The sequence below is a fragment of the Thermoascus crustaceus genome, assembly GCF_041956765.1.
Source record: "Thermoascus crustaceus strain CBS 181.67 unplaced genomic scaffold VTN00scaffold_4, whole genome shotgun sequence".
Classification (NCBI taxonomy): Eukaryota; Fungi; Ascomycota; class Eurotiomycetes; order Eurotiales; family Thermoascaceae; genus Thermoascus; species Thermoascus crustaceus.
This window is the reverse complement of record NW_027192530.1, coordinates 2,625,587-2,645,704: the sequence shown is the minus strand read 5'-3', so window position 1 is coordinate 2,645,704 and position 20,118 is coordinate 2,625,587. Positions and strand designations below refer to the sequence as shown.

At 47.7% G+C, this 20,118-nt stretch overlaps 5 protein-coding genes across 5 annotated transcripts; 2 read left to right on the top strand and 3 right to left on the bottom strand.

Annotated features, from left to right (window-relative positions):
* Positions 1-1,159: 1,159 nt before the first annotated feature.
* VTN00DRAFT_7486 (uncharacterized protein) lies at positions 1,160-3,383 on the top strand (the record flags this gene model as incomplete). Its single annotated transcript, XM_069434234.1, has 4 exons — positions 1,160-1,197; positions 1,317-2,186; positions 2,429-2,720; positions 3,270-3,383. The coding sequence occupies 4 exons, from the start codon at positions 1,160-1,162 to the stop codon at positions 3,381-3,383; spliced, it is 1,314 nt and encodes a 437-aa protein (XP_069287536.1).
* A 3,210-nt stretch (positions 3,384-6,593) lies between these two features.
* VTN00DRAFT_7485 (uncharacterized protein) lies at positions 6,594-7,802 on the bottom strand (the record flags this gene model as incomplete). The annotated part of the gene is made up of 1 exon (XM_069434233.1): positions 6,594-7,802. One exon carries the CDS (start codon positions 7,800-7,802, stop codon positions 6,594-6,596), a length of 1,209 nt encoding a protein of 402 aa, XP_069287535.1.
* A 1,373-nt stretch (positions 7,803-9,175) lies between these two features.
* Positions 9,176-11,587, bottom strand: VTN00DRAFT_7484 (uncharacterized protein; the record flags this gene model as incomplete). Its single annotated transcript, XM_069434232.1, has 1 exon — positions 9,176-11,587. One exon carries the CDS (start codon positions 11,585-11,587, stop codon positions 9,176-9,178), a length of 2,412 nt encoding a protein of 803 aa, XP_069287534.1.
* Positions 11,588-13,268: 1,681 nt separating this feature from the next.
* On the top strand, positions 13,269-14,832 carry VTN00DRAFT_7483 (uncharacterized protein; the record flags this gene model as incomplete). The annotated part of the gene is made up of 4 exons (XM_069434231.1): positions 13,269-13,349; positions 13,418-13,743; positions 14,655-14,684; positions 14,745-14,832. 4 exons carry the CDS (start codon positions 13,269-13,271, stop codon positions 14,830-14,832), a joined length of 525 nt encoding a protein of 174 aa, XP_069287533.1.
* Positions 14,833-18,195: 3,363 nt separating this feature from the next.
* On the bottom strand, positions 18,196-19,291 carry VTN00DRAFT_7482 (uncharacterized protein; the record flags this gene model as incomplete). The annotated part of the gene is made up of 2 exons (XM_069434230.1): positions 18,196-18,771; positions 18,821-19,291. The coding sequence occupies 2 exons, from the start codon at positions 19,289-19,291 to the stop codon at positions 18,196-18,198; spliced, it is 1,047 nt and encodes a 348-aa protein (XP_069287532.1).
* Between the last annotated feature and the right edge of the window lie 827 nt (positions 19,292-20,118).

Below are 20,118 nucleotides of genomic sequence, written 5' to 3'. Positions count from 1 at the left end.
CATGTGCTTCCATTGCAGTTTAACAACCATGGTAGTACCCGTTTCCAGCAGACAGCCGTGCAATAATGCATGTAGATGTACATGTGCAATCCATATTGTTTGGTACCACCAACTCTAACCCAGAGTCACTGCCATCAGCGACAGGGGTCCGGCAAGAAGAGTAGAAAGCATCATCCCTCTCCGGAGACGCTCCGGGCCCAGAATTTCCGCTGGGGATGATGTGAACATCTTCTTATTCTGAACAGAGCTGCATACACCATTGAGGGCATGCATTCCGCCGGCCGTCTCTTCTTTTCTTATCACGCCAGACGCGGGTGGAGCAGGAGTACGAGGGAGCACGAGCGCTCTCCACTCCAGGTACTAGGAGGGAAGAAGCAGGTCCCGAGGCCGCCCCTCTCCCTCCACTCCATCGTCGTCTCCTGCCCTTCCCGCTCGGCTGATGTACACTACACGGAGAGACCGCGACTAAGAGCCTTAGCCTCTGGTCTCTCCAAGGCTCGACGCGACCGGCCTCCCCAAGCGCCCCTCCCCCGGCACGCACTGTGCACCGGCCCATCGACAGCTCTTTGGTCGTTGCCCCTGCTCCATGTCACTCTAGCTGCATCGCCGCGGCGAACCCTCTCCACTTTATCTGTCCCCGGTAAACATCCTCCATCTAGATCGCGGTCCTTACGCGCGAGGGAAAAAAATACACCTGCATGACACTCAAAACGACAAGTCCACAGGTAACTCTCTTTGCTCATCCTGGTCTTACTCAGACAGCCCCAGAGAGGGTCATCTTGCTAGCTGGTCCTAGCACAAATAAAAAGTCAATGCTTCACAGATGGGCACGCGCCACCTCTGTCTCTCTTTCTTCTTGTATCATCTCTCTCCCTTCTCCAATTCGAGAAGCTCCGTTTGCTATCCATTCACTCGCTTAAGCCTCTTGACGGCTCTCCATTGTTTGCCTCCTGTCGCTTCTTCCACCTTCCAGTGGCAGTCTCCACTGGTAGTATTCCTTTGTTACCTTTCATCATCTTCTCCTCACCTCTTAAATTCTCTTCGTATCCCCTCACGGCCATTCCTGTTGCCTCTTTCCATACTTTCGCAACTGAGGCATTCGTAGGCCACTTCACGGGACCGTTTGCCTAATTGCTTCTGTTGAAGCTATCGTTGCATCATGGCTTTCCCTTATATGCGGGCCTTCATTGCGCTCTTGTGAGTCCCCAATTCCCTTCCCCTCTTTCATTTCCCTGTTCTATTCTCTTGAACCAACAAGCGACCTTATATCACAGATTTCTTGTTGAAAAGCATCTGACACTGATCTCTTTTTGCAGTTTATACCGCTACTTACGTCTTGTCGTGAACCTGTTTGCCTTCTACACCTTCAAGCCAATTCCCCCACCGGAGAACCCAAAATTAACCGCGCAAGATGTTACGGTCATCATCCCAACTCTTGAAGGTTGCGGAGATGACTTGGTGGAGACAATTCGCACGATCCTTGACAATCGACCATTCGAACTCATCCTCGTGACGATTGAAGCAAACCGTAAGAAGGCTGAAAAGATGCTCGAGGCGATGCCAGCTTCGAAATCAAGGATACGCCTCTTCACAGTTGCGCAGCCGAACAAGAGACGCCAGATGACGAGGGCCATCCCTGAAGTCCGAACGGCCATCACCATCTTTGCTGACGATGATGTGAGTTGGCCGTCAACCGCACTGCCTTGGATTCTGGCGCCATTCGAAAAAGACGAGAAATTCGGAGGAGTCGCCACCTGCCAGCGGTTGCGACGCGCCGTATCACCCACGTTTTCTCAGCGCATTTGGGGATTCTTGGGGGCTCTATACCTTGAGCGCAGAAACTTCGATTGCGCGGCTACAACGCATATGGATGGCGGCGTCCCATGCCTTTCGGGACGAACTGTCGCATATCGAACCAAGATCCTACAGGACGAGGGCTTCACTCATGCCTTCACAAACGAGGAATGGTGGTGGGGCAAATATCAGCTGAACGCTGACGATGACAACTTCATCACTCGCTGGATGGTGTCTCACGGCTGGGAGACATACATTCAGTACCACCCCGAGGTTGAAGTTAAGACGACTTTGGAGGACAATCCCAAATTTTTGAAGCAGTGCGCGCGGTGGTCGCGGAGCAACTGGAGAAGCAACCTCACAAGCATGTTCAGCGAAAAGCACATCTGGTAGTAAGTACACAGTCTTTCTTTGCCTCACAGTCTACATCCCTGCGGGAGAAGCATGGGCACCGTGTGCATGATGTTTTCCGTCTTGAGAAACTCAAGTCAGGACCGGGCGATGGCTGGCGGGTCAGCGCACGATTGTTAGTGCACCATTGCAGGGTGGGGATGTCCAACTTCGGCAAGACACATACACTAAAAGAATCGCATCCAAGTAAGCCGCACGCTAACTATAGAGGTCCGTGTTGCAGCCGCCAGCCGTGGAGCGCCTACGCCGTCCATCTGACAACGCTGTCGCCGCCGGCCCTCCTGGGTGATATGTTGCTCATTTTCCTCTGCCATAAAGCCACCGAGCCATGGGATAGGGAGTCGCACGTGCTGGCCATGCAAGCGCTTGGGGTGTGGATGTTCATCAGCAAGTTCATCAAGCTCCTGGGACACTACATTCGCTATCCTGTGGACATCCTCCTTCTGCCCGTGTCGATTCTGTTCGGCTACTTCCACGGTGGAATCAAAATTTACGCCGTTCTCACTCTCAATGTGGTAAGTTGCAAAACCTTTGACCTTGACCACCCTCCAAGAGCCAGTCCTCTTCGCCGCCGTGCGGGCTGCAGAGCTCTTAGGTTCGCCTCTAGAGCCTTAAACTATGGCCTAGGCCTAGGGCCCCTAGCCTTCTTCGGATCGCCCAGCATCTCTTTCCCCGTCGACTCGCTTCTTCTGCCTCCCTCTTCCCCACTGCTGCCGTGTGCTCTTTTGCCTGAAGACGCTGCGCATTCCCGTTCACGGTCTCCCTTCTCCCACGGCGTTCCCTCTTCCGGTTCTCCGGTCTGGGTCACTCGCGGGAGTCTTTCACTCCTAGCCCTACAGTATATCCCATCATGTCTTTTCTTGCTTACTATCTGTCATTTGGCGGCTCCCTGTTCGCCAGCTTTTATCTCTTCCTCTCCACTTCTGATGATGAAGTCTGCTTCATGCAGCAGATGTTCGGCCCAGACCCAGATCATCACAACATCCCTGTTACATGTTAATACGCTTACTTTCGCACGCACGCATGTTTTAGGACGTGGCTAACCCTAAGTGTTCCGACTACAGACTGCATGGGGCAGCCGTGAAGGAGCCGACGCCAATGATGCAGAACGTATGAGGAAGCGAACCGACATCGAGCGTCAGAAACGGGCTTACAGCTTGAATCACGTCGCTCGGTAAATGGCTACTACTCGCTCGCCGGTCCGGTCGCTCAAATCACTTCTACATTTGCGCCCTTGGATTACCTCACGTACCTTCGAACTCCCCATCGCGCTACTCCTCGTCTTCTCCCCACAGGATCATTACAATTTCCTGGAGGATGCTATTCGCGAACGACCTGCCTAAAACTTCAAAAAAATTTTCGACATTCGATGATATTCGGCCGTCAGGCATAGGAATCACTGCTGCTGCAGACTCATATTCGCTGTCTGCGAACTCTTTTTCTCATGCTTACGACGAGACGTGCTAACGCCATACCCCTACACGATTCACGTGGATCTGCTAAAAAAAGGATACTGTGGAGATTGAAGGTGCCAACATCCGGGATTGGGCACTAATTTAAATTTTCTTCTTCTTTCCCCCCAAATAATAATATGCTTTGAAAGCAGCTTGTTCCTAATGCCATTGGTGATGCCACCTTACCTGTCGTCATCAATGGTTTTTCTTTTCTTTTCTTTTTCTTTCTTGTCCGGGAATCACAGAACCGGATAATGAATCAGTTTAAAAGATTCGGGGAATTAATGCCACTGAAAAGATATTCGAAATTGGGTTGTTGAAGCCTATAAATGTACAAAAGCATGTATGGGGTTTATTTCTCACGGGACAACATCAACACCATCTAGATCGAAAGGCAGATGGGAGGCTTTTTCTGACACTTTATTTCAGTTTTCTTCCTTTCGACCACATTGCTTTCACCCTTTATTCTGTCTCCGAACATTAATACTTGCTTGCACATTCCACTCCCTTTTTCTTTGGCCGTTTTGTTTCTTTGACACTTGCTTCTTTTTCAGACGCGTAATTGCGGCTTTCATGTTTTGATTTTTTTCCCTAATAATTACCACCCCTGTGAGTTTTAGAATAATGTGAATCAATGGGAAATAAAGCAGCTTTGGAAGCGTATCTCTGAACCTCTAGTCCACCATCCATACATTGTGATAGCTCCTTTGTTTCCCTACTTCGCTCACTGCTTGTCCAAAAAGGTTTTCTGGGCCAGTTAATGTATCTGTCCTATGGATTTGCCTGTGTTGCGACATATACTCTACTTGATAAGTGCAATTGTATATCCCGGCCACATTGAGCTCCACAGAAAAGCGAAGGCAATGAAATTTGTTTTCGCAAACTACCTATTCTATACAAGTCCATCCAGCTTAGGTTGAAAGTCTTACAGAGCGACTAGTTTCATATTACGTGTGTCTATAAGGTCTCTTCACAGCGTCTGTTGCACTTCCTTTGAGTTTCGATCATGCTACACTTTCCAGCACACGTTCTGGGAAGACCGTTCTAGATCTGGACGTCATACATGCCCAATATAATGACGCCAAGAGGGACAGGGCCTCCTGCAGCTTGTAGCCAGATCTAATCATACCTTTTATTCCTTATACAACCCCGCTTCTCCGCACAAAATAACCTTTGCATGCCCATGCATGGTCTGTGTAACCAACCAGTGTGGCTGGCCTTATATGCATGTCGAAGAAAGACATCATGCCACCAACCCCCCTTTGCCTGTGCAGAACGTGCCATGGAAAAGAAGCCATACCCAGGTAGGTCAAAGGAAAAAGCAAAACGAGGGCTGAGTTGACCTGGAATGACAGGGCCGAGCGTCATGCTGCAAGCCACAAAAGCCACGAAAAAGAAACGTCCCGGGCTGATGGTGATGTCAGAATCCCCTTATTTGGGAGGTTTGCCTTTGCAAGTGAATTGTGTTTCTCTCTCCTCCCCCCCCCCCCCGTACTTTCATATATACATGTATCCTTTATCTCCTTTCTCCTACCCTTTTTAATTTTCTAGCCTTATTTGAATTGAACATTTTCATTTACTTAAACAATACTAACGCGATCAGGCACAGCCGGAGTATCCACGCAGACCTCTCACGTCAGCTCGGAATTTTCTAAAGCTTGATCTTCCCGCCGTCTGAACCTTAGTTGGAAGTTGTGGATACTCAATTTCCATTGCGACCATTATCGGGCCACATGGTACTGCCTATCCATTATCCTTTTGGGGGGGCAGGAGTGGTGAGGGTCAATACCTATATTTCATAATAAAAGAAACTTTTAATATGTCTCAGGAAGATCACAGTTTAACTTACTTACCTAAGAACTATTATTTGTAGTCTAGTCCGGCTCGTATTAACATCGACTTCGTAGATCATTGTCTAACAATGCCGCCAGTCAGAGAGCCGGAACTTTAATAAGTATCCCTGCACTTGTAAAATATTTACATTCAGGGATGATAATCGTAATCATCACGTGTGCGGATTGGTGGATAAGTCATGCCCTCCATCACAATGCATTACGCGTTCTCTCTGCCCTTGCAGATGCGGAATCGTCCCTGGTCTTCCGAGGGTGGCTAGCAGCATTAGGCCCGCCATCTATGTACCTATGTCCTTTCTATGTATAGTAGCTGACATCAGGCGATACTGACACTTTCTAGAAGGGAGTACATCATGCGTATCTATGTAGGTACAGGTACATACCTAGGTTCTCTGTAGTGGACAGGTAGTCAACACCATAAAGAAAAGGTCATCTTTTTAGTGTTAATATGTCTCACTCTTTCAACAATGTGTACCTAGGTATATAGGCATGCAGATGCCACACGTCCAGACCCGACCCTCGACCGAATTCTATGTAATACCATGGACATACCTAATATATTTCCATTGGAAAGCTGAACTACCTACCTAACTTACTTCTGCATACCTCTTAGAACATGATGCACATGTATGTATGTACAGTTCTCTAACTCCGCACGTCACCTTATCGATCCATGCCTGTCTACAGTTAGTGTCAGCGTTTTAGAGATCCTGTCATAATCCCTGCAGGATGAGCTGCGTTATGTATGGTATGCAGTATGCTGCCCCGGTGGGCCCCTATCAATTGATCGTCTGCTTTTTCAAAGCTTCCTGATGGCGGAAACTAAGTACCTTCTTAGCTAGGTAGGTGGACAGGTGGACGGGACTGGAGGTCTGGAGTGAACGGCCATGATCAAGAATTTGCAATTCCCAGCTTGTCGACACGCTACTAGAGTCCTAGGAGCACAAACGAGGAAACACAGTATATACTAAGCAGAGTATGTCATGAAATAGAATTCCCATGTCTCCCTAAATAATTTCGCTCAAGGAGGTAGAGTATCTCAGCGACAGGCAAATAAGTTGGAAATTCGCCTCAGCGTCAGCTAGGAGAATGGTCTCCATAACCACCCATCCGGATCAAAGCAAACTTCGAAATCGACGCCGCCAAATAAACCCACTGCACCATACAAGTCGAAGTTGCCTTCTAGCCCTTCAATGCTTGCAGCTTCCTCGTCCACTTCCTCGTGAAGATCCCACCCTCCTGTCTTCTGTCCATTCCATGTAAGAAATATCTCAACCTGCAAAGTCCGTGTCCCAGGAGCAGGCTGGAAGCTAGCAGGTTCTGGAAGGGAAAACGTCATACCCAGTCCAACAGTCTCCCCTACATTGAATGCTGTCGTGAACTCCTTTCCACCCCATGAGTCGTTCACAAAACGGCACCCGTCGTCGGAGAAGACGCCAACGCTCCCTCTCTCCCAACCAGGGGATCGCCAAGTTGGGTATGGCTGTGCCGCAAAACCGATGGAGAATCCACTGGCATCACCGGAACCAGTACCTGGCCCTGTGCGGAGACCCAGAAGTTTGACTTCAAAGTAGATTGTCTTGCTTCTCCTCGTGACAAAGGGAGAGTCTTCGACAGGAAAGTATAGCGGTAAGCTAGTCAGCAGAGTGCAATCACCGTTTTTATCTTTGGTTCTACCCTTCCACCTTCCTTTTGAGATAATGGTTAAATTGCCATTAAACTCAATTGGTTGTACGGGTCGGAGATCGTGGTTCTGCACACAGCTGTAGACCGCTGTAGAAGGCTTGACAGGCTTCCATAGGGGCAGATTGTCACAGAAGTTATGAGCACGTTCAGCGTCATCACTTGATGCGTTCCCTGTGTTCGAGTATAGATAGCCTGATATTGGCGGAGGAGGAAAAGTTGTCGTGTCTGGCACGGCGGTCTCCCAGTCATGGTATGGTGGAGGGTTTGTTCTGTCCTCTTCCATGGGCCCAGATGCGGATAATGGCCCCGATTGATGGATATAATGAGCTGGCGGCGGACCTGGAGGTGGAGCGTATACCTTGTCTGCCATATTGTTGTTTGAGGGTGAGATACTGGTCTCAACAGCACTCTCCTTGGGAACGCCTTGCTTCTTGTCTGCAGTGGACGATCCCGACTGGTCCACAGTCGCTGGACTTATGGGAGTGGTCACAAGAGGCCCTTTTGCTTTCAACCTTTCGTCGCCTTTATTACCAGTGTCCACGGACTGACTTGGAACAGCTCCAGGTTCTTTGTCGCTATCGCCAAAGCAACACAAAAAGCCCATGATGCTCACAGAACGGTAAAGTGTTCACCTATCAGTATCTGCTAACTGAAAAAATGTAGATCTCAAGAGATATGGATATTATTAGCTCCTTCTTTAGAGCCGGTAACGCTCGATCTGCTTGCGTGTCGGGCGGAAGGTGCGATAGCAATTAGTACCTGAGAGCTTCGAAAAGGCCGATAGATTGACGTGGTATCAAATAGTGAAATCAGAAGAGCATCTCAAATAAATGATTTCAATAAACTCTTTTCAACAGTCGTGTCCCATTTAAACTCAAGGAGATATCGAGCAGCTGGGCTCGATTAAGAGTCGGAGGATCGATTGTGGAATGTGCGCAAAAATGCACTTGGCAGACAGAGTACACCCTGAGGGATGTAGATATCAGCTAATAAACACAAAGGATATAGTGGGATAACCTAAACAAAGGAATAAAGAAGTGCAACACATAAAAGAGTCGTTGAAATTAACACCCGATGGTCAGGCCGCTTTTAGGTATCCATTGGCTCCAAGACTGCCAAGTGCGGGTATGACTCGGATACGCTGTGGCTGTAACAAGACAGTGATAACAATGATGTCACGCTGTAAAACAATAAATCAGAAAGAACATGCTGCGTCCAAGAGTAATTCATAGAAGAAATACTAGCGGGATGCTACCATAGCTGATTCCAAGGGAAAGTGGTAAGCACTGCTGCTGTAAGAACATGATCATACTTCCGTCCACTGATCACTAACATGAACGGCGAGCTCTCAATATGACAATGGGATGCAGAAGGGGATTTTTTTTTTCCAAACTCAGGACTAGTGTTAATGATTTGATAACATGTACAAGAGTGGCGCTACACTCAACCACAAGTCGTAAATTCAAGGACTTCCGACCGTGGGTTGGACTATTGACGGAACGCTCCATATCGCCAAGCTCTTCTCAAATCTTCTCAAAGATTACAGGCAAGCAAAAAACTTGAAGAGATCTTTCCCATTCTATCACCATATTATGCAGCTGAGTTGCAACTGTCCATCTAGGAGTAACGCCATTACCCGCCGAGTATTGATCAAAAAGCGTTAGTTATATATTCTTTGATGTCGAATTTCTGGTCATAATCAAACGTGAAGAGTAAGATAAGAAACTCTGGCTATTGAAAAAAAACTTTCCACCGAAATAAAAACAGCATCTTCGAGCTTCGATAGTGCCGAGTTTCAGGTTACCCAAAGATAACCGGAAACATATCCCATTGCGATTTGCTGCACCAAAGCGAAAACTTAAGTTTTCACCATCTTTTGTGCTTTACATTCTCGCATTCTACCTTCCTCTTCAAACAAATCTCTTATCCTCACAACGAGTCAACTGATTCAATTGTCATGACTGTCACTTGGACCAGTCATTTTCCACACGTAGAACCCTGAGGACCACTGGCAGAGCTCACGTTTTCACACGATGGATAGAAGAATGCCGCCACAGCAATGATGACATACGCTGCAATTAGTAGTGCACCTTCAAGATAGTTGCTCCGCCCATCTAACATGAGATAGTTGACAATGAATGCTGACACAAAGAGCGAAACTGTCTCGAACAAACTGAAATAAAGTGACAGCTCCGTATTCAGACACCATCCAAGCAATACAACGACTGGAGTTACGAACAAGGCAATCTGGATACTACTGCCTAGAGCAACTCCAATAGCAAGATCCATCTTGTTTTTGCTTGCCACGGTCACTGCAGTTGCATGTTCAGCAGCGTTTCCGACAATTGGAAGAATAATAAGGCCAACGAACGCCTCGCTGACGCCGGTATTCTCCACGAGGTAGTCAATCGAATCGACAAGGAACTCTGCGCAAGCTGCAACAAGCCCAGTGGTGATCAAAAGCAAAATAATAGCAGAAATACGAGATAGCACCGGCTTGCCTTCAGAATCTTCCTTGGGTTCAGTCCGCTTCGGGCGAACAAGATGGGGAAGCGGCTGTGCGGATGGTATCGAAGTCTGGAGGAACGGCCTGTTCAGACGGTCAGGCAAAGAATTCGTTCGACGTAGATCCAGACGTTGCGCTGTTCCAGCAGCGGGTGAGGAACAATCCTGCAGTGCAGGTTGGGTGGGCTGAGTGAATACTGTTGACACAAACACACGAGGGATTGCTGGCCGATAAGACACATTGCGCATGCCAGGTTGCTTTGGGTCACTACCCCCGGGCACTCCCATATCGTTCGAAGACCCAATTAGTACTTCTGATCGAGTGGGGGTTGATGTGGAAGATACGAATACGCCATCTTCAGTCCTCTTGGTATCTTGAGTCGTCTCTTGTACCTGGTTGTCCTTATTCTTGCGCCGCTTGTGATGCTTTTTCTTTCCCTTTTCAACGATGACCTTTCCATGAGCTGGCTTATTCTGCTCCGTTTCAAAGTCACGCGATGTAAAGGCAGATAGTGACCGACTGGGGCGCTTTCTAGGTGGTTCTTCGGCATCTGCCTCGTCTCCACTAGCTACCGCATCATGTTCTGGTGGCCTGTATGTTGGAAGCTTCCCGGAAGCTTCGACACATGGTGGCGTCTCAGCAGTATGGGATCCTGATGAAGTTGTGCGGATGAAAGACGGAACCGAAGGCACCGAACGCATGTCCTTGGAACTGGTACTCGACTTGCGTCGTCGCTTTTTTCGCAAAGCTTTTCTGATACGTTTCACAGTAGTGTTGGACCCAGAGCTCGTATCAGTATCATCATCGGACGTGTCGGAGGAGCTAGAGTTCAGCATCTCTGCAAGAACACCGGGGTGTGACTCCTCGTCGATCATATGTTGAGGAGTGCTCTCATAAATGTATGCATGAGACTTCAGCTGAAACAGCAAATAAAGGATGTAGACCAGAAGTAGAACAACGCTAGTACCGCGGCTGACTTTGAGTACGACAGCGTCTGCAGTGTTGAGGTTGCTAAAAGAAGCATGGAAGGCAGTCGGCAACAGAAGGCTCATCACGCTCAAGCTGAGAAGACAGGCACTCATCTGCGTTATAGCAGAGTTGTAAAGCTGCTCTCGGAATCGAAGTCCGCCGAACAAGAAACACATTCCTAGGATCAGGAGCAGATTCGCCAGGATGGATCCGAGTAGCGACGCCTGCACAACTTGTATTTGATCCGCTACCAACGCAATGATGAAAATAATCAATTCAACAGCGTTTCCGAAGGTAACGTTCATCAGAGCACCGACTGTATCACCTAAATTTGAAGCGACACATTCTGTAGCGTATCCCAGCAAGGATGCCAAGGGAATAATTGCTACAGCGTTAATCGCGAATACCACTGTTGGGCTGACTGAGCTCTCATCCCCCATACTTCGGTGCAGAGCACCCAAGGCAATACCCGCGGGGACAAACACCAGGAGCCAGTTGGCCCAGCTGGAAAGGATAATCATCTTGGTATCTCTGTACGCACGAAGAAATACGTTCCGATTTGGCTCTGTCCCTATGGGGGAAGCCTTCTCTCCATCCTTCGTGTCCAGGGGAATGGAACCCTCAGGAGAGAGAGCGGACGAGGTCGCGACTTCGACGTCATGGCTGGATGGCTCTGTGGTAGCCGGTATTCCAGGCTTAATCTCATGTGCAGAGTTGGGGTGAAGATGCAGGTCATCGTGGTGAGCTCGGCGGGAAGCTGACAACGGGTTTTCTATGGGAAGGATAGGATGATCAAGGCTGCAATCGCTGCGGCCGCGGGCTCCAAAGAGATTGAGGTTCGAGGCATATGCTTTGGTGCGGTCCCAGATGCGGATGCGGTCTATAGGTGGTGGATCGTCGGAGGACTCGTTCATCGAGCAGTGGCGAACAGTACAATATTGACTATTCGACAAGGAAAAGAAGGAGATAGGCCGTGTGCGGATGGAATACGGCGAATAGAGATGATCCCAGGAAGGGGGTTAAGACAGTCAATTAGAATAATGGAAGGAGAAGATGATGATAAGAAGAAAGGGGTAAGATGAAGGGGTAGGGTCCGGGCCAGACAGCCGACAGACCAAGCACTTAAGTTACGCAACAGTTGAGCACGCCGTACTCCGTACCTCCGTAATCAATGCCAGGAAAGGGAGCTGGACATTCGCAACAGCACTCGATACGGAACATGGAGGACGCAATACTCCGTGGCAAGTGGGGGAGCTTGGGCTTACTATCAATGACGCGACAACACTAGACTCCGGTAGAATATTATTGACTAGTCATTGCTGATTGCTACGTAGGACGACTGACGTACGGAGAGAGACCACGTACGGGGAACTACTGATAGTACGGCGGCAATAGTCGATCGCTGTTGGATGCTTATTATTATTAGTACCTCAAAGTGACTGCTGGAGCTCGTTCCACTGCCGGCGCCTTAATTAAGGCTTTCCAGACTCTCGCCCTGCGAGATGAACCAATGGTGTGGATGCCTGGCAACGTCGATCCCGAGATAGCAAAGTCGTCCCTCCAACTCCGACACTCCGGATCGGGATACATACGGAGTTGGAGAAGCTGCATCGGTCTCTTAATGCCCACGTCTCCCACTCTGGACGGTCTATGATGCCCGATGATGCAGTAACACAAACCCTTATGCATCATAATTTTCAGACACAACTTCCTGCCTGGTGAAAGATCATTAACTTAGCCAATGCAAGCACATGCGGTCCCAACCGGCTTTCCAAATCAAATCGTCACAGCCACAGATTGCACCGCCGTATTGGTAGACCCCTGGATAACTCTATTGCTCGATGATACACACATCCATGTAGATTTGCATACAGAAAAAGAATCTTTGTGGAAATAATACTCGGGTGCTAGAAGTCAGTGCGTCGGGTGCCTAAAAGGTTCTGTTGGTCTGATCTATTTCGGGCGTGGTCATCAGGCTTCCCCGCCTGGCTGCTACCGCCCGAGGAGCGGGATCGTCTCCCCGCGTGGACGGCTGTTTATCCACAAGGTGAATACAACAGAGACAGCCACAGAATATATATACACAGTAGGCTTATTTGACCTGTACTTTTTTGCTCAATTGAAAGGAGCATGATGCATCTTGGAAACGCACTGATTGCAGCTTTCCTGAATTATTCGCCCAATCCGCCACCCCTGTCGCGAAACCCCAGGATGCTCCAACTGCATTATGTGTCTAATGGACACTTGTATCTGAAACATGCATAAGGCGGCGGTTTTGGCAGCCTCCTGCGATTGGGCCGTATACTTCTGGTTATTCTTTTCTCCCTGAAGCATCTTTGTCTGAAATCTTACATATTCCTCTTGTACATGCGCTTTCAGTCTCTTTGACTCTTGTCCTTTGCTCCGTCCCTCACTTCTCTTTTGTCATTACGAGTCTCTAGCAAAGGCCATTCGTTCACTTGACAGCTTCACCTTCACGGTAGTTTCCTCGTTCGCCTGTACTGTACAAAGCACTCCGAGCTCTAAGAGTCGCTCGGCTGCCCTTCCAGTGCTATTTCTTCTTTCAGTCGACCTAGTGATACCATGTCGATACGAATGGATCAGAAACGACAGTCACGGAGACTGTCGTTTACGCTCCAAGTTCAGCGCATCTTGAGTCTTGATAAACAAGGCGACGTGAGTTACCATACAATGTGTATACCGCATAACTTTTTGCTTCCAGCTAACCACTGCCGCGCACAAAGGCAAAGCAAGTCATTGACACCTCAACTAGTCTCACAAGAGGTACATCCATCGATGTGCAATCTGCTCCAGTCTCTGGTTCTCGAGCTGGTAAACCCGACAAAGTTGAACCCGTCAAATCAATGGCTGACTCGTCACCCGGAATCAATACTTCCAGTGGCATCCCTGGCTTTAGCAGGGGGACTCTCCCGGCCCTAAAAACTTCACAAGCACTACCGGGAGTCACAGACACGAGTCAGACGTCGATGCAGTCTGTTACCCATGACGAGACATGGAATACAGCATCGCAAAATGCACGAACATCAACTGAGACTAATAAAACGGACAGGTCTGAAATCTGTGTCTCTCCTTCTTGGCATAAAGATGATGAGCGAAAGAAACAGAAAAAGGAGATGAAACGTATGGAGAGAGAAAAGAGAGAGCTGGAAAGACGTTTGAAGAAGCTTGAGGAAGCAGACTCAAAACGGGACTCCAGGTCACCGAAGAGGGAATCACGACGCCTGACAAAGAAACAACCATTAAGCAGCTCAAGCCGGGCTTCGAGCGTAAAAGCAGATGAGTCCCGGTCTTCACACGCGTCTCGACTCTCGATCTTTTCAGGGTCGACACGTGCGTCCCGATCGAGCTCTGTCAATGGTCTCGACCATGGAAATCCGGAACAACAATCGACGGAAATAACGAGACTCAGTACACCTCATGACCTGAACCCTGTGACGACTTCGACAATGCCTCGTTTGTCCAACGCCTTGCCAGAACGCTTTGGTGCAGCAATATCAAAGGAGTTGCCTCCTCGGAACACAACTGTGTGTTCGAGTCATCCGCCAATGGATCAATCACAGCGCTCTCTTCATTCAACGACGAAGTCCACTGATTTACGAGGAAGTGCAAGACTTCTACGTTCTGTAGACAAAGAAAAAATTGAGTCTAAGGGGAACACTGTTGCATTCTATCAAACTTCCAATCAGACTCCTGCTGAAAACGGCTACGAAAATAATCCCTCTAGGGTGGAAAAACAGAAACACTCCGCGGATCTAGACCGCCTGTCATTTGCCGCAGCTTTAAATCGGGAAAAGCGGGTTCATTCTGAACAGATACCCAAGAAACCGAATTTTACAAGAGATACAAAAGAGATCCGAGAGTCTTTTTTCCAAGTTTCTGAGACAGCCTCCGCCAGTCGTCCAATGTCCACTCAAAACATGGTCAAAGATTTCGAAGAAAAAGAAAAAGGGACGTTTATAGACCCGACAAGAGCTTCTCAAGTGGCAAACAGTAAGGCCAAGATCTTTATCTACAGCTTGGTGCGCCCGACAGATGCTAATCATGTCACAGCCATTATCAAAACTTCGACATTGACGGCTCATACGCCAGACTGTTTGCCAATGAATTCGATGCTTCAGGCTCCGAACGGCAGTCGTAGTCATACAAGGTTTAGGTCTTCTCCACTCGCGGCCCCTGGCACGACCATCCGCGATCTGGAGAGATATACGGGAACCAATGAAGTCCATCAAGCCTCACAGACATTATCTCTAAATCAAGTTCTCACTGGGGACTTACAAGACTCCAAGTCCAAGACAGGGAAACAACAGATCCTTCCGCTCCGTCTTCTCCGGAGGGAGAAGGGAACAACCCCTGACAAGTCAAAAAATGTCTCCCAATCGGATAACTCAAAGCCCTCTGGTATTATTCATCAGAGCTCAAAATCAACTGAGTCATCCCAGTTCCTGGACAGAAACTCTAGAACTCTTGAAAGGAACTCTTTTAGGACCACAGAAAGCTCGTTGCTGACGAATCCTTCACCAGCCTCTGCAGGAAATTTGATGACTACAAGTCAGTCTTCAGGGCAGTTTGCGGCACTTCCAACTTCTGGCAACTCGCGAGGCGCTGCCGATCCCACATATCCGTCAGAAAATCAAGCTTCTCTAAGCTTCGAAAATCTACCGGATTCTCAAACTGAACGCCGTCCAACATATAAAGACCCTGCAGCAAGGATTTCATCAACGACAAATGGTCCGGACACTTTTCAGAAAAGAGTCCATTCGTCCCAACAAAGGATCAGCCCTCGGATTCCGGAACTTAACTCTCATAAGATCGCTATTGGACAGGTGACAAACCGGCCAGGGAACTCATCGAGAAATTCTTCTCCGGGAGCTGTTTCGGAAGATTATAATACAGCTGTGGAAAATATGTCGACTACAGCTGAATCCTTGGAGCAGATGCCGTCTTTTCAATTTTCGACTCCCACTCCTCCAGGTTCAACGCTTAATTTGTCTGATGAAAGCGTCCTACGTCCTCCTGGATCGACATCTCAGATAAACAGTGCACGTTCTCTTTTTCATTTCAGCAATAATACAGCCTCTGCTATGCACAGCACAGCCAGCCTAGCGACAAGTGGCTCCAGCAGAAAGCCACGCAACTCCCAGCAAGCGAGGCCTCTTGCAAAAATATTTATCATCTGCTGTCATTGCAAATTCTGGCACGATATGCCCTCGGAAGTGTACGCCAAGTTAGCTTTCCCAGATAGTTGCCTTGATTCCCAACACCATGGATCATCTACCACGTTGGTCGATGTACAAGGCGATTCCCGCAGCAGCAGACATCTTGACAAGCTGAACAACTTAGGGTCAAAGAATGTTGTAGGAACTGGTGATAGTGCTTTGTCCACCCGGTTACAGAGCAAGACAGCATTCTCTACTCGCTCTTCTGTTTTATCGTCCGCGCCTGGTCCCTCTGTGACATGCTGCTGGTGTGATCATGCTATGACCAAGTCATGCTGCGAAGGATGGACTACTATTGTCTACATGCACGAAAGGCATCATTAGACCACGCTATTTTCGGAAGATAAAACAAATGTCTTGTTTACACGGTAATTTTCCCATTTTTCCCCTTTTCTACTTAGATTTACTTTTCTTTTCAATCCTGTACTCTTATTTGTTTTATTCTTTTTTATGATTTATGACTTGTGTCTAGTGATTGCATTATCGCTGATGGCCTTTTTACATGCTCTTATGTTATGGGGATCTCGTTTCTCCAACAAAATTTCTCCAGTTGCGTTGTTGAGTCTTTCTCTTCTTTTCCTCTTTACAAGGTAATTGGCGATACCCATTTTCCGGAAATTGAAATTCAAGAGACCAAACTTTATTGGATGCTACGGTTACTATGAATGAATTTTTTTTGATTTCTTCTTCGGCTCCCGTTGCGTCGCGTGTTATTTCTCTTGCATCCCCGCTATACAAATGAAGGATCTTGGAGGAGACATGCCAGTGTAATGTGGCTAGAACTGCATACCAGTCAATAAATACTAAATGATTTACCGTACTTGGCATTGATAAATGGTATCATCAACCTTTTTAGAAGATTGTAAAAGCCGTGTAGTAATTGATCACAAGGCAGCGTAGCAATGGGTCGACATCGCGTTTCCCAGCAATAGATGCTCTTGGATTGTCTTGGATGGTATTTGGTTTACTTATGCCCCTATTCAATTAAGTGTAATTGTAATAAAATAGACGCGAGACTACGACAGTGATATGCGCTACCGTTTTATCCTGGATAGATACATCATTGAGGGATAATTTGTCTAAGCAACTCGTGCCATATTCATTTGTCATCTGCACTATGTTAGGCAGTAGCGAAGAGCCCATATTCGGTATTTGATTCTCATATACCCTGTTGCCAATCCATTCTTGTTCCGTAGTAGACCAAATTGATGAATTGAATCCAGAGGTTTAATCACTACAAAGATACTTAGAACAACCTACAGCACATTCATTAGAAGTAGCAAAGCCATACATACAATAAAGAGCGGAGTATGGTGAACAGGTTTCCTGAACGGAACTGGTAGAGTGCATCTATTTCAAAATGCTTCCTGTATTGCGAAATTAAGTGCGGCTTCGACATCGCGTCTGCGGAATCCTGGTGCAAGTCCAAGGCAGACACCCTTCCTGAGAAGGTCTAGTAAAGTCAGAAATGTCAGCAGTCGCCCATAATAAGGTCTTTTTCAATGACGCAATTCTAGGAGTAATAGTAATTGCGATATTGTAACAGAAATATCAGTGTACTCACGTTCAATAAATCGAGCAACATCCATCACCAGCGAGGAACGTTGATGGGAAGATTTACAAATTGAGCTCCCAGTGTCCGTTCTAGGACAGCCGACGCGATTTTCTGTTCGGCTACAGCACCTGGAGAATCATACGAAATGGATGTCCTTGCAGAATCCCTAGTTGCTTGAGAACCGTCCGAAGTGATCATAGTAGGAGACTGTTGTCCATCTGATTGTAGCGACGAGATGTTCTTCTCTGACAACTCGACAAAAGAAGAATGTCCATCCAGGAAGATACCCTTCTCTCGAAGTAAACCCTCGAAATCATTCGAATCAAACCATTCCCCGTCGAATCCGATAGCAGCAAGGAGGTCATCTACGCTTTTCTTTTCATGGGGCGTTTATTTTTACAGCTGGATGCATGTTCGGAGGATAAACTGGATTTCCTTGTTGATCTTTTCACGGATAGTGCATACCTGCGCCTCTAGTATGGAAGACTGGAACACTCCAGAACTCTGGAGCTTCGTCCGCCCCGCGTTTAAGAAGCTTTTGGAAACGAGGAATCATATGCTTCCTATTTGAATCACAGAGCCCAAATCTGAATACTCGAAACACTTCTTCATGGTCGGATAACGGACTCGTAAGCAGGCGGTATCCGCGCTCTAAGCACGTACGATGCAGCCGCCGTGCAAAGTTCGTTTCCTGAGAACTATATGTGTACGGGGTCCTCGAATGCAATAGTTACTCGACGTTTGGCTGGTCCTGAAAGTCTGCTGCTCTTCGGGTTTCAGGAGTAAAGGCGCCAGATACGTGACTCGCATCCAGGGCCGTCGAGTCGGGACCTTGGGCACTGCCATGAATTTGGTGCTCATCTAACATTCCGTTCCACATATCAGGCGCCCGGTTTGTTTCAAATCTATTAGTATCATCATACGTAAAAACATATCCGAGAGGGCGGGCATTGGTTGCATGTCGCGATGCCTGAGTGCTAGTATAGTATTTCTTTCCCTTCACTAATTTGGGCCCTTCCTCCAACTCTGTCTGATCTCTCGTGTTGCTTTCGCAGTGCAAGCTTGGAACAGCCTGATTGGCAAGAGAAAGGGACCTCTCAGTTGTGCACCGCAGCTGTTGCGCTAATTCTGGTTGCGCAGCCAACAATCCAGAATCTATTACTTGGTCGTTGAAGGCAAGAAGTGACTTGTTCATCTCTTTAATCGTCTGCTCTAGTTCGGTGACGCGTTTGTTCAGCGCGGAAATTGTGGTCTCCTTTTTAAGTCGATAGGCCCGTTGTGCAAGCCGTATCTGTGTTCGACGTCGCTGAAAAGAAGTGTCAACATTGGTTATGATCGAGAAGAATGGAACATACCTCAGCTGCTGTCTTGTCTCTAGTTTCTAGCCTTGGCCGCCCTCGCTTTTTGGAAGCGTCATCGGTGACAGCCGGTGAACCCCCTTTTAACTTTTTGTTTGATTGAACAAACTGGTTATTTACTTTAGATCGAGCTATTCCGGGTTCCTTGGTTTTCTCTTCCTGGTCGGAAATTGAGAGACCTCCATAGAGGGTTTGACGGCTCCCTCCCTCAGTGCGACCTGCTTTCGGGTTGGTAGGCTCTGGGACAGGATAAGACGAGGCTGAGATAACGTCTAATGAAAACCCCGAGAATTTATTGACTTGGGAAGAGTCAGGAGAGATGTGGGAGCTAATCGGCAGTGCTTCGTCGCACAACTGGTTAGGAGTTGGAGGGAGACGATCTGACGGCATTGAGCAGTCTATTGGGAAGACGCCTTGAAAGAAGCTATTTTGGTTCATTTCTGAGAGGTCTTTGAGTCCGATCGACATGGTAAACTATGCATGATCTTCCGGGACCTTGAACGCTGATCCGGCGCCGCCTGTTGGCAGAAACACAAACGCAAGCGCAGTGTGAGCAGAGAGATACTCAAAACCTCTGTAAGAAAACGAATAAAATCTTGTTTTCCTTACTCTTTCTCTCTGTACTCCAAGAAAAGGCCTAAAAATGAGGGCCGAGGGGGGTCACATTGATAATGCACGGCCCACGGTAAAGCAATGCAAATGAGTCCAGAGAGATTTAAAAGAGAACTTTGGCCAGATAATCAATCTTACATTTAGGTGGGAACAGGGCCAAGGCAGAAGAAATCAAGGAGCATGTATGGATCGAAGAGAATAGGCAGCCAGCATGGTCTTTACCTATTTAGTATACTCCGTAGTCAGCGGGCGGCCCTCGAGGTTAACAATTGCTCCGCAGGTAGCATGAATTAGTGGGGGCCGGACTTAGTAGATCTGCGCGTTCATGATGCTGACCAAGGACAATATAATAATATTAATTGAGCATGAGTTTCCCGGACGTATTATTGTCCAATGACAGCAGAATTGAGAAGTATGGGAGAAATGTTTCTCCTCGTATTATAAACCATCATTTAACACAAGGGACGCATATGAATATCCGCTCCTCGTACAGAGCGGAGTATGTACGGTGAAGCACGACATAAACGTGGTTTGGCATGAGACCCGCCATTCTGACATAAGCAACGCCGTTGTTGTAACGTAATCCACAAGCGAGCTGCGCACCCCCCAACGCGACCACATCAACTATTTGAATTCAAAGCTATTCAACCCACCCAAAAACAGCAATTATATACAAAAGAAAT